General features: G+C 59.2%; 1 protein-coding gene across 2 annotated transcripts in view; it reads right to left on the minus strand.

The window, feature by feature from the left end:
* The window catches only part of TTYH3 (tweety family member 3), a gene marked incomplete at both ends in the record, with an annotated part of 28809 nt that extends 22173 nt beyond the window's left edge, over positions 1-6636 (minus strand). For both annotated transcript variants that reach the window (XM_080702484.1, XM_080702483.1), the window contains one exon: positions 6514-6636. In XM_080702484.1, the coding sequence (XP_080558610.1) occupies positions 6514-6636 (123 nt within the window). The remainder of the gene's footprint in view (positions 1-6513) is intronic.
* Positions 6637-13622: the final 6986 nt, after the last annotated feature.

Raw genomic sequence — 13622 nt, forward strand, 5'->3', positions numbered from 1 at the left:
CCCCCACCCCCAACACACTTGACTAAGGCTCCCAGCGACGCCAGCCAGAAATGAAAAACAGATTTTCCACCAGGCCAGGCTTGGGTTTCATAAATTCCATGACAGTGAGCTCGTGGCGGTGCCTGGAGAAAGTGTAGCTGGTGGCAGTCATACAGCAAGGGGCCAGGAAGCAGCGGCCCAACTCTCTGTCCTGGTCGGCCAGCCCCAAGGTCTGAGGTCCAGTGGCCAGGGCTGCACATGAACATTCATCACCCAAGCCCCTCACCTCCTCTTGGAACGACCCAGGAGGAGGCTCAGCAAGGCTGAGGCCTTCAGAGGGAGAGCTGAGAGCTGTGCCCAGTCCTGCCACCCTAAAGCTGGGCACCAGTGAGGACTAGGTGCCCAAACCCTAGCTCTCTTCACAGCCCATACCCCCTTCCGCGTGGAGGGCACAGACACCAGAGAACACGCTGCAGCAGACAGTCATTTCAGTCCTGGGCTCCGACCCACCTCCCAGTGTGAGCACCAGGGAATTCCCTGCCCTCACCCAGCTCCTCTGTAAGAATTTCTGCAGTGGCCACCAGAGAACTCGGGCCAAGGGCCTCAGTCCCAGCCAGGAGCACCAGATGAGATGGGCCAGCCTGGGCCAAGTCACACAGCAAGCTCCCTCCTAAGGAAAGGTGGCCTGGGGGTGAGGGCATCAGAGATGGATGGCCCCAGGTCTGGTGTGCTCCTCCACAAAGGCCAGGAATCAAGTCCAGAGTACACAGGCAGAGCAAGTGCGGGGTGAGGGACACTCTGGCTGTCCTCCCAGGGACAGAAGGGAGCAGCTGGCCAGTCAGGCCTTTGGGTGACTGAGCTCCTCCCGCACTGTGCGGGGCAGCACAGGCCTGGCCACAGTGGGTGGTGCCCCATGGCCTGTTTGCCCCTTCCTCAGGGACCAAGCCTCAGCTGGTGGGAAGGATGTGCTGAGCGTGACCTGTGCGTGCGTGAGCTGGGATCCCAGTGTGCCATGAGGATACCTGGCTCCATCTGGGGACAGAAGGTGCCCAGGCCTTGGGCACGCCTGCCCCAGGTGGGCTAGAGTCGCTGTGTCACGGATGCCTTGGGAGCGAGGGGTGCCAGGGCCGGCAGCCGACTTGGACGCATCTGGCATTGGGGATCTGACAGGCCCCTCTTTGGATCTCAGCTGGGTGCATCCTCTGAGGCTCCTTGGACTGGCCACACAGTTCTCAGGGCGCACCTCAAAGCCTAGCCACATCTGCAACCGATGGAGGCATCCCAGCCTGGCAGCGCTGGGGAGGGTCCCCACAGACCCCAGGAGGCAGGCTCGTGTGGCCAGGCCCCCAGTGGCCACTGTCACATGCCCCAATCACTCTGTGACCATAAAGACACACTTCCTGTCTCCCTGACCCCAGGCTGCAGCCTGGTTCCTCTTCTCAGGGCAAGGCCTTGCAGAACTGCCTGTGGGGGAGAGTTCAATCCAGGCCCAGCTCCCTGAACTCCCAGACTCAACTGAAAGTTCAATTCAGACTCAACTCCCCCTCCTGCTGGGAGGGGGCACCCAGGCACCTCCACCAGAAGGATTCAAGAGCTGAGCAGGCTGAGCAGGAGCCGGGCACATGACTCGGACCCAGGGGCCTCTTGTCTCTGCAGGGGCAGCAGTATCTAGGTCTCAGGCCCACAGTGTGATTCCCCAAAAAGTGCTACAAAAACAAGCAGCATAAGCATTTGGGCAGGGCAGCCATGTTGTGAGTGTCAGGGTCACAGAGTGCTCCCACACCCCCAGGGCCTGACCAGAGGCCCCACCAGGGAACACAAGAGCTGAGGTACCCCAGGCAGCAGGGTGCAGCACTGGGGGGATGCCCTGCTGGGAGTCAGAGACAACAGGGCACATTTCTGCAAGAGGTACCCACAGGAGCCGGGAAGCAGGCAGGAGACCCTGCAGAATGCAGAGGCCCGAGGGCAGCCGGGGCAAGGAGTCGGCACGTGGGGAAGAGCGGCCCAGCCCGGCTCATCAGCTGCGGGTCTTCTCCAGAGTCCAGGACTGTGCCTTGAGGAAACAGCTGGAGACCCGCAGACTCCTGGGCACAGGGCTGGCCAAGGCACCCACTCAGTCTTGGAAACTGGGAGCCTCCGGGCACACACCTGTAATTCCAGTACTGGGGAGACTGAGACAGGAGGATCACAGGTTCGAGTTCAGCCTCGGCAACTTAGAAAGACAGTGATTCAAAATAAAAAATACAAGAGGCTGGGAGTGTAGCTCAGAGGTGGAACGCCCCTGGGTTCAATTCGAAGGGAGGAAGGGAGGCAGGCCAGGAGGCACAGAGAAGCTGAACGCCAGTGTGTAGTGAGGCGCTCGGCACCGTCTAGACGCCAGCAGGCCAAGAGCGGCCCCAGCACCCAGCCAGCCCTGGTAGGAGAGGGCTTGGTGCACGCAGGGCCGCAGCCTCATCCCCTGCCCCGGCCACAAAGATTCCACCCAGCTCCCGGCGGCGCAGCACACTTCTGTCATTTGCAACCTCAGAATCCTGACCGGCACTGTGGGGCGCGGGACAAGCATCTGGAACCAAGGTCGTGGACGACATCCAAAGCACACGGTGTCTAGTGACGAGGGTACACAGTAGGCCTCTGGCTTCAAGTGGCTCCCGCTCCACAGAAACAAGTGCAGGCACAGACTCCAGTGGGAGGAGGCGTTTCTCTGTCTTCATGTGCCCCAATGTCCCACGAAATGTGTACTGCCCTTGCGCGCTGGAACACGGGACATAACGTGGGCTTTTTTTTTTGGTAGTGGGGATTGAACGCAGGGGTATTCTACCCCCCAGTCCTTTTTATTTTTTCATTTTGAAACAGGGTCTCACTAAGTTGCTGAGGGTATTGCTAAATTGCTGAGGCTGGCCTCAAACCTGCAATCCTCCTGTCTCGGCCTCCCAGGTACTGGGTTTACAGGTGTGCCCTGCCATCCTCACCTCTCATTAGAGTCTTGGTGGCAACATCTCAACACTCAGGGCTGTAAAAGTAAGGGGCTGGGTGAACCTGAGGCACTGCCATCTACCTGGAAGGGTACTCAGCTGCTGTACCCACCATGAACTGGGAGCTGAACTGGCCCTCAGGAGAGGCAGGCAAGCCCCAGAGCCTGGGTTGTCAGCCTCACTGGAAGCCTCCGTGGTGGGCCAAGCAACACCTCCAGCAAGTCTTTCCTGACTGCTGCCCCCCCCACCCCTGTAGTGATCCCACCACTAGCCCTGAACTGATAGAGACAGTGATTCAGAGAGAGAGAGACAGACTGGAAGGAAATACTGTTAACTCAACCCCAACGGGGGCCACACAGGGTCACATGGTAGAAAATGAGAACATGGGCCCCTGCCCACAGAAAAGGCCCAGGGAGATGGGTGGACTACCCAAGGTCATCACAGGGCGGGGATGAGAAAGCTAGGACGCAGGCCCAGCACTCCCCACCTCAGGCGCCATGCTGCTTCCGAAGAGAAGGCTCTGCTGCCCAGCCTGGGGACCACAGGTAGCCAGGACAAACGCCTACCAGAGAATCAAGATGTCTGAGTAGAGGACGGGCTGGCCCCAGTGCTGCCCCTCAGCTGTGGGCCACCAGGGGGCCTCTGCCCCTCTGGGCCTTCAGTCCCTCCCTGTGAAGCAAGAGCCCCACCATTCAGATGCCCACGTGTCTCAGCAGAGGTAGTAGAGGGGCAGAGGGCGTGCTCTGGGCAGCCGGGGGCCAAGGAGAATCCAGCTCATGACCCCTGGGGATGGCCAGGTTAGGGAGCAGCACAGGGCGGACCTCAGGTGCCATCAGCCCCCAGAGAACTCATGCAGGCGACCGACTCCCTGCGGTCTGTCCACTCAGCAACATCATGGGCGCTCATGAAGTGGACATGAGGCCACCCTCCCAGGATGGAGGCCTAAGAAGTGCCACGACCCGAGGCCCCCAGTCCCAGGAGAGCTTGCACTGTAGGATGCAGACTCCAGTCTTGCATCTGGCAAAGGCTGCTGAGCGACCAGTGCCTGGCTGGCTGGGGCTCCAGGAGTCTGGTTCCAGCAGGGCTCCATGGCGCCCTGGGAACAGCCCCATTCGCTCCTAATCCCACAGTCTCGACCTGTGGGGCTGACCGGCCCCTAGTGGGATAGGGGCAAGAGTCCTGAGGTAAGGCTGGCTCCCTCTGTGAGGAGCCAGCCCCCTTCTCTGAGCCTCAGCTTGCTAATCTGTACAATGGAGATCATGGTACCCATGACCCCAGCTGTGTGAAAGGGGGCTTCCAACAGGCAGCTCCATACAAGGCCTATCTGGGGGGATTGGCACTGTCTTGTAGATTTTGCTAGGGCTCTCAACAGCAAGTCATGGGAAGAGAAAACAGCAAAGGACCATGGCCGGTCTACTCACATCAGAGCCCCAAACTCCTGTCTCCACCTTTGCCTTGGACAGAGGCTCTCCTCCTCCTCAGCACGGGGGTGAGAGGGCAGCTCAGCATGGTGGGGCTCACTAACCTCAAAGCCAGCAACACCTTACCAGGCAGGCAGGATGGGGCTCCCAGGACAAGCCATCATCCACCCACCCAGGAAGGGAGCGAGTTCTGGCGCCTGCCTCAGTAACCCTTCAAAGAAGGCACAGCCAGCTCTGACTTCAAGAGAGGCCACGAAGCTCAGAAAGATGGTGTGTCCACCTGAAGGGACCAGCACGCAGAGGGCATGGCAGGACGTACGTCCACAGCCCCGAACCAGGGGTGGAGGTGGCGGGGGATGGAGACAGGCTGGTTTCCACACCGTGAATTATTCAGTGGCTAATTCTGCTCCTTGGAGAAAAGTGAGTCAGCGCCCTCCCACCGTGGAGCAGGGTAGGGAAGGGGCAGAAAGCCGGGCCCTGCGGGGGCCATCCTGGGCTTCTATGGGCTGCAGGCATATGCCCCTCTCCCTCCCAGCCACAAGCACCCTGGAGGGCTGGCAGCAAGTTTAACTACGGTTTGAGCAGGTGGCAGTCGTGGGCCACAGGCAACAGCCACCCGCCACCCAGGTACCCGAGAGGCCCCCAGACCTCAGAAACTGACATGTGGGCCAAAGTCTGGGGGTAGAGAACTCCCCAAGTAAAGTGCACCTCCTGCTTCAGCAGCCCTCTAGGGAGAAGTGACACAGGCCACAACACAGCCTCCCTCCTGGGAACACAGAGCACATGCTCCCCATACTGAAGGGCCCCCCAGACCTGGCTTTCCACAAATCTCTCTGTGGTCCACATCTCCCACTTCCTGCTATTCCTGCTGGGCTGGGACCAATCCCTCACCCCTCCCTACCTCCCTAATCTGCTTAGAAATGCCCTCGGCTGGCGGACCTGGGGTCAGGTAAGCACTGAGTGGGCGCAGGAGTTCCCGTGGCACCCTCACGCTCTACTTCCGGTTCTCCTCCTCCGGATGAGGGAGGCTGCAGAGAACAGAGCGCTAATCGGGTTACGCGACCCCACAACACTGGATTACCAGGCCACCATGGGGGCTCTGGATGGGACTGCCAGGAAACAAACCCTGAGCTGCTCGGGTGAGCAGGCACCCTGGTCACAGGGCTTCTGGAATCCGGATCCTGAGGCAGGAAGGAAAAGCCCACAGCCTGGTCCCCTGCCCCGCACTCAAATGACAGTGGCTTGGCAGAGGGGGTGGCGCTGGGACTTGACACAATGCCAAGCCCAGGGCTCCACTGGGAAAGGGCTGCAAAGGGCCCCCACTGCTCCCCACTTCTGTCCAGCCCCAGTCCCTTCCAGCCTTGCAGACTGAGGCCCCCACTTCGCCTCCCTGTGACCAGGCCTCCCTCCCCCTAAGGCTGCTGGCACCTGGCCCCCCACAGCCACATATACACTGTGTATACATCCCAGTCTGACCACGGAGCAGGGGGTCATTATGGGCCACAGAAGGCTGGTGTCTGCCCAGGTTGCTCACCCACAAAAGGCCTGGCAGCGGGATTCCCCAGCTGGGGCTAGAGGGGGCAAGGAATCCCCTCCTGCCTGCACCCAGAGTGCTCAGGCATGGGCACCGTGTCCTGGAACCCTGGCTAGGGGGCACTGCTGGGAAACTGCACCAGGCTGCCAACGATGGATAAGGGCTGGGGCAGGAACCACAGCCGGACAGGGGCTCCATGGAGGGGAGAAAAGGGGCTCCACTAACCCAGAATGGGGGCCTGGGTGAAACTGGGCAGGAAGCTGAGATCTGGAGGAGCCAAGGACCCCTGATTGGAGCTGGAGGGCATTTAAAACTCTTGTGTGGAGGGGAACCATCGCCTAGAGGAGACCCTCCAAAAGGAAGGGGCCCCGTGACCCTGGATGGGGGGGTGGGGAGTCATCAGACCCTGGGAAGGAACCCAGAACACAGAGAAGACCCTCCAGAGGAAGGAACCATGATCCTGGAAGGCGCCGGAGGGTGGCCGGATCCCTCGAGGAGGGGGCCCGCGGCCCAGAGGAGACCCTCGGGAGGGAGGGGCCGTGACCCCGGGTGGGGGCGGGGATGGCGCGACCCTGGCCCTGACCCCGTGACCGGGGGCGCGCGTCACCTGCTGGTAGTCGGCGTCCGCGGGCCGGAACTGGCTGCTCGTGGCTTCCCAGCGCAGGTCGAAGCGAGGCAGCCGGTGCAGGAGGCTCACCCACCAGGGCGCCGCGTAACTGACTCCGGCCATGGCGACTCGGCGCCTAGTAGGGCGGCGCCGCGCGGGCTCCCTCGCTGCTGGTGCCCGGCTCAGGGGCCCGCCGCCGCCCGCCCGGCCGCCCGCATCGTCCGCGCGTTCCTGGGCCCGGCCCGGCCCGGCTCGGCTGCGCTCGGCTCCGCTCGGCCGCCCGCGCCCGCCGCCTCTTTGTTCGCCGCCGCCGCCGCCGCCCCCTCGGCGCCCCCGCCCGCCCTCCGGGCCCGCCCCCGCCCCGCCATTGGCCCGCAACCACTGGCCCCGCCCTAATCTCCCCTGCCGGCCTCCGGCACCGTCCCCGCGCCGCCATTGGCCGGCTGCCCGCTGGTCCCGCCCCCAGCGTGCTCCCCGGCTCGGTCCCGCCCTCCAGCGTGCTTCCATTGGTCTTTTTTCCCACTGTCCCCGCTCCTGCGCTCCCCCGCCTGTCTATTGCCAGCCGCGAGCCCCGCCCACAGACCCCGCCCCTGAGCCGCTATTGGCCTGTACACAGAGACTCCGCCCCACTCCCTTGCTCTCCGGAGGGGCGCCAGGGCCGGAAGGCCCCTGAGGCTCCATCAGCCTGCGCGACCCTGGCCGGTCGCTCCAAGAGCAGGGACGTTGGAACCCTGACCACAAGTAGTTGCGCTTCATCCCGTGGGTTCTCTCGTTGGTTTGATTACTGCTCGTTTACTGCTGGGGTCCAGCCTAGAGGGGCTGGCCGGGCCTCCCCGCACCTTGCCCGCCTGTGCCCCAAAAGAGACCTGTCTGTAGGATGGACATGACATTCAGAGCCTGGCACAGTCACCTACAGCTGTGTGATCTTGGGCGAGTTACTTAACCTCTCTGTGTATCCACGTCTTGGTCTGTGAAAGGGGATAATACAGGTTCCTAAACAAGGCCCGGCATGGAAAAGCGGGTGTAAAAGATACAGGCGCATAGATTCAATCCCCACCTGGCCTCCCTCTGGGGAGGGTTGCATTTTTTTTATTATGGCCTAAGACAGTGCCTGGTCCCGGCGTCCTCAGGCCTAAATACTCAGGCACCGGCCAGTAGTACTTCTCATAGAAGGGAGGAAGGTGGACGCAGGCTTGGCCCCGGGCGTGCCCCTCCTTCATTACCCCCGGGGCAGTAGGTGCATCCTCTTGGTTCTGCCCATTACCGCTCTGGGGCCTTACTTTGGGACCTCCTGTGTCTGGAAAACAGGATTCCATACCCGAGCCCTTCCATCTGCTGCGCGGTTCTGTGGACAGGTGGCTCCTCCTGGCAGGCTGGGCAGTGGCTCCCCAGGAGGCCTGTCCTTTGCTTCTGGGCGATCTTGACTTGCTTGTTTCCTTCCATAAGGCCTAGGGCAAGAGGCCTTTGCAGAGCTGCGGTTTCCACCCTCTGGATAACTTGGAGACACTGCCAGGCTGGGAAGTAGCGGCCTGAGCAGGAAGAGGGAGCCCACATCCTCAGTGCCGAGAAGCCCCAAGGCCAGGAACAGGGTAGGAGGGGGCTCCCCAGCTACCTCTCTCCAGTGCAGCCAAGACTGGGGTGTGTGAAAGGCAGAATGACCTCAAGACCAAAGCCACCTCCAGGGATGGGTTGGTACCTGGCCAAGTGGATCCTCTTCCCTGGCACCAGGAGACTGGTGGCTGTGAGTAGTGTAGCCGACAGGGTGCCCACCCTTGGGCCAGCACTCCTTGGCTGCACGTGGAGGGTAGGGGCTCCCTCTGCCCCTCCCCCACTGGCTATGATCTGGGGGTTCTGCAGCTCTGAGGATGGACAGGTCGGCACCTGTCGGCACCAAATACTATCCTCATGGGTGGGGACAGTTTCAGGTCCCTGTTAATAACAGCAGCTCACACAGCCCCCAGAGAGCCCCTGTACCCCTGCTTGGCCCCAACTCCAGTACCCTGGGCATCAGCCTGGCAGCCCTGCCAAGGTTCACTCATGGAGGCACGGTATCCAGGAGTTCCTTACCATGTTTCCAAACACCTCACAAAGTTCTTCTGATAAGGCCAGAAAACCTGACCACATGAAATAACACTTCACGTGTAGTGGATCACATTGTGTCCCTCCGCCCCCCCCCAAAAAAAAAAAGAGACATTTAAGCCCAATCCCTGGTACCTGTGACTATGACCTCATTTCTTTCTTTCTTTCTTTTTTTTTTTTTTTTGCGGGTCTGGGGATGGAACCCAGGGGCATTCTACCTCCGAGCTACACCCCCTGCCCTATTTTTTATTCTTTATTATGAAACTGGGTCTCACTGAGTTGCAGAGGGCCTCACTAAGTAGATGAGGCTGTCAGTGAACCACAATCCTCAGGTCTCAGCCTCCCAAATGCTGGGATTACAAGCGTGCGCCACCACGCCCAGCTTATGACCTCATTTAGAAGTAAGGTCTTTGTAGATGTCCTCAAGTTAATCGAGGCCACATTGGATCAGGGCTACCCTGATAAGATAAGAAAAAGGAATTTTGCCAGGTGTGGCACATCTGTAATGTGCATTTCTCAGTACTTGGGAGGCTGAAATGGGATCACAGGCTCAAGGCCAGTGCACAGCAATTTAGCAAGCCTCTCTCTGTCTCTCTCTGTCTTTCTCTCTCCCTCCCTCCCTCCCTCCCTCCCTCCCTCCCTCCCTCCCTCTCCAGTGGTGAAGATTGAACCCAGGGACATTCTACCTCGGAGCTAAGCCTCCCCTCCCTGCCCTATTTTATTACTTGAAGACAGAGTCTTGCTAGGTTGTGGAGGGCCTCACTAGTTGCTGAGGCTGGCTTTAAACATACAATCATCCTGTCTCAGCCTCCCAAGTACTGGGACTATAGGCATGTACCACCACACCCAGCTGCAAAACACTATTTCAAAATAATAAATAAAAGGGAAAAAAAGGTCTGGGGAGTGTAGCTCAGTGGTAGAATGCCCCTGGGCATGTGAAAAGGGGGGGAGGGAGGGGAGGAGAAGGAAAAGAGAAGAGGAGAAGGAGGAGGAGAAGGAGAAAGAGGAGGAGGAGGAAGTCAGATGTGGGTAATCTAATCCTTGGGAGACTGACAGGAGAATTGCAGGTTAGAGGCCAACCTCAGCAATTTAGCAAGACCTTGTTTCAAAATTAAAAAATATAAGGGGCTGGGGTGTAACTCAGAGGTAGAACACTACTGCGTTCAATTCCCAGGATATGAGAGAGAGAGAGAGAGAGAGAGAGAGAGAGAGAGAGAGAGAGAGAGAGAGAGAGAGGGAGAAGAAGAAGAAGAAGAAGAAGAAGAAGAAGAAGAAGAAGAGAAAAGGGAGGAGAGGAGAGGAGGAGGAGGAAGAGAGAAAGAAAGAAACAAGCAAGCTGGGCGTGGTGGTGCACGCTTGTAATTTCAGCATTTGGGAGGCTGAGACCGGAGGATCCCGGTTCACAGAGAGCCTCAGCTACTTAATAGGCCCTCTGTAACTTAAGGATGATAAGTAAAATAAAAAATTAAATGCGAGTAAAATAAAAATAATGTGCGTACGGCGGAGTGTGAAAAACACGAGAGAGGTCCGGTACACATGGCAAGTAAGTTTTAATGGCACGGCTCTCCCGGGGATCAGGGCAAGGCACCGTGGGGCCCGCGCGCCTGTCCGAAGCTTGAGGACGCGGGCTCTCCTTTTAAAGGCATGCATCTCGCGAGATGAGGGTTTACTCGCGGGAATGCCCAATTCTCGCGGGGGTTTCAGCCCCTCCCTTGCCCTGCAGAGGTCATGTGACACAAAGTCACATGAGTGCAGGACCCAACTTAACATTCCGGCCTTTTGATGGTAGGGATAATGGATGACGATTGGACCCTCTAGCTTCTTCCTGCTGTCAAGGGGCGTCGTCAGGGGCCCCAGGCCGGGAGGAGTCGGGAGTTCAGTCCCCCAGAAGGGGGTGCAGGTGGGTGCATAGCTGCAGTGCGAATTGGAGGTTACCCTGGACAGCTTAGTGATGTGCGCTTGAGGAGGCTTGAACAGGCAAGGGCTTGAGCTGGCAAAGAGGATGGAGGTTGAGGGATCCAGGAGCCATCAGTCTTCAGCCAGGCTGAGTAGGGCCAGCGGCGGGGCCTGGTCTGGAAAGGTGCTCCCCCTGTGTTGAGGCACCTGGGGCTCACCCTTTTCCAAGGGCACTGTTCCAGTGGCCCTCCTGGCCACACGCCGAGCAGTCTGATTGGTAGGCGTGGCTTTGCCCCACTTGAGGCAGGCTCCTGGAGGTAGTTGTTGTTGCAGTCCTCCACACCTAGGTGGCGCTCCAGGGGGCTGAGCCGCCACCGCCAGCCAAAGGGCAGCTACCAGGGATCTGCTTTTTGGCAAAGTCGGAGTGTATGCTCCATTTCCGCCTGTTTCTCTCTGGAATTAAAACTTAGATGCTATGTTAAGGTTCTGTCAGCTGTGACGGACCTATACGCACAAAGAGCGCGTCCCGGGGCTGGTGTCTGGCAAGAATGGCAACGCAGACTCCCCACGGGCAGAGGGTGTCGCCCCAGCCCCGGCGTTTCCCACAGCACCTAGGGCGCGCCCACGCGGGCCGCCCAGCAAAATTGCAGTCTGGCGCGGGCCAAGATGGCGACTGTGACATCACCAGGCAGTGACTACGCGCCATCACAAAATGGCAGCTGGCGGGAAAATAAATGGAAGCTGATGGGGGAGAGCATTTGGAAGGATACCAGACTGCTTATAAAAGTTCCTAACTATTCCTGGGCCACCGCAACCTATTTCCCAACTCGTATCAAGGCAGACAGGCTCTCAGGGCATCTGCTAGTATAAAGGTTCGACTCCCCATAATTGGTTCGCGGGCGGAAACGAAGAACAGGAAATGGGCGTCCCCGATTTCCCTGCTCAATCGTTCGGAAACAGAGGTTAAGAGATAGGGAAGAACGTCTTCATTCCTTCTCAAAACTGGAGGATGACCTGGTCATCCGCAGCGTGGTCCCAGTGGACCGGGGGACAATGGGTCACCAAGCGCTTGGATTTTTAGGTCCCAGTGGACCGGAAGACCCAAGTCCGGAACCCGCTAACCAAGGGAAGGAGGCAGTTTACCGGAGTGAAGTGTTGCCAGCCAGCGCTGGCTGCGACAGAAGTGCTGAGAAGCTGCTGGGAGCGTGGTGGAGCTGGGGCGCGTGGATGCCGGTGGCTGGTGTGGACGGCACTGGCGGCTGGCGCAGGTGGGATAAGTGGGGGTGCGCAGGCGGCATGGCTTGCCGGGCCCGCGGCGTGGAGACAAAATGGCTTCCAGGCACACGCCAGACGTTGAGGCTGGGCCCCGAGGAGCACCGCCAGTGAGCCTGGCTCGGGGCGGGTGGGGCAAACCGGCCAGAGGTCCTGGCGGTGACCGGAGAACCAAGCTGGAACGGTGCTTTAGGAGGTACAAGCGGCAGGCAGAGGTCCTGGCCCGCGCAGGCAGTTGGCAGGCAGAGCAAGTGCCAAGCTGCCTGGCTCGGGCCAGAAAGATGGCCGCCGACTCCTAGGATTGGTTAGGAGTGGAAAGTGGGAGGGATTAAAGATTGTGAGGCCTCCAGTGAGGCCATGAGGTGGGAGGGGTTAAGGATGGCGAGGCCTCCAGTGAGGCCATGAGGTGGGAGGGGTTAAGGATGGCGAGGCCTCCAGTGAGGCCATGAGGTGGGAGGGGTTAAAGATGGTGGGGCCAAGATGGCGGCCCCCCAGTGATTCCACGTGTGCAAGATGGCGGGCCAAAGCTGGCGACCCCCCCCCTCCAGTAATTCCATGTGGCTGCTTACCGGAATGGCCAGGCCCAGGCAGCAGGGGTGGGCAGGCACAGGGTGAAGGGCGCCAGGGCGCGAGTCCGAGTGGAGGAACCAGCTGGAGCGCGGGCTGGACTTGGCGGGCTGGGGGCTGTTTAGCAGAGTGGCGGCCGCCTAGATGGAGGAGGCAGGCGGCCCCGGCAGGCGGGTCTAAGCAACGCCAGGCGCGGAGAAGACATAGGCGCGCAGTGTGGCGCAGTCCGCGGGCGGCGCGGTCCCATTCCAGCGGCGGGCGGCGTGGGCAGGCGGGAACGGCGGTTTTAGGAGGTCCAAGCGGCAGTGGCGGGAGCAACGCCTGCAAGCGGAGCGCTGGTGTGGGACCTCACAGTCGAGCTGCTGGCGGGTCGGAGAGTCCGGGGCTCAAAAAGAGAGTAAAAATAAAAAGAGAAAACAGAAAAAAAAAAAAAAAAAGGAAAAAAAAATGCGGAGGGACCCAAGAGTTCTCCCGGTTCGGCACCAAATGATAAGTAAAATAAAAAATTAAATGCGAGTAAAATAAAAATAATGTGCGTACGGCGGAGTGTGAAAAACACGAGAGAGGTCCGGTACACATGGCAAGTAAGTTTTAATGGCACGGCTCTCCCGGGGATCAGGGCAAGGCACCGTGGGGCCCGCGCGCCTGTCCGAAGCTTGAGGACGCGGGCTCTCCTTTTAAAGGCATGCATCTCGCGAGATGAGGGTTTACTCGCGGGAATGCCCAATTCTCGCGGGGGTTTCAGCCCCTCCCTTGCCCTGCAGAGGTCATGTGACACAAAGTCACATGAGTGCAGGACCCAACTTAACAAAGGAGACCCTGTTTCAAAATAAAGAATAAAAAATAGGGCAGGGGGTGTAGCTTGGAGGTTGAATGCCCCTCACTTCCATCACCAGACCCACAAAAAAATTAAAAAAAAGAAAGAAAGAAAGAGAAAAGGTATGGTAGCACATGCTTGTAATCTTAGTACCTGGGAGGCTGAGACAGGAGAATCACACGTTTATGGCCAACCTCAGCTACTTAGTGCGGCCCTCTGCCACTTAGTAAGACTCTGTTTCAAAATAAAGACTAAAAGGCCGGGCGTGGTGGCGCACACTTGTAATCCCCGCGCTTGGGAGGCTGAGACAGGAGGATCGCGCAGATTCAAAGCCAGCCTCAGCTACTTAGTGAGGCTCTCAGCAACTTAGTGAGACCCTGTTTCCAAATAAAATATAAAATAGGTCTGGGAAGCCAGGCGTGGTGGCGCAGGCTTGTAATACCTGTGCTTGGGAGGTGGAGACAGAAGGATCACACAG

This window comes from Muscardinus avellanarius, assembly GCF_963383645.1.
Source record: "Muscardinus avellanarius genome assembly, chromosome: 10".
NCBI classification, from domain to species: Eukaryota; Metazoa; Chordata; class Mammalia; order Rodentia; family Gliridae; genus Muscardinus; species Muscardinus avellanarius.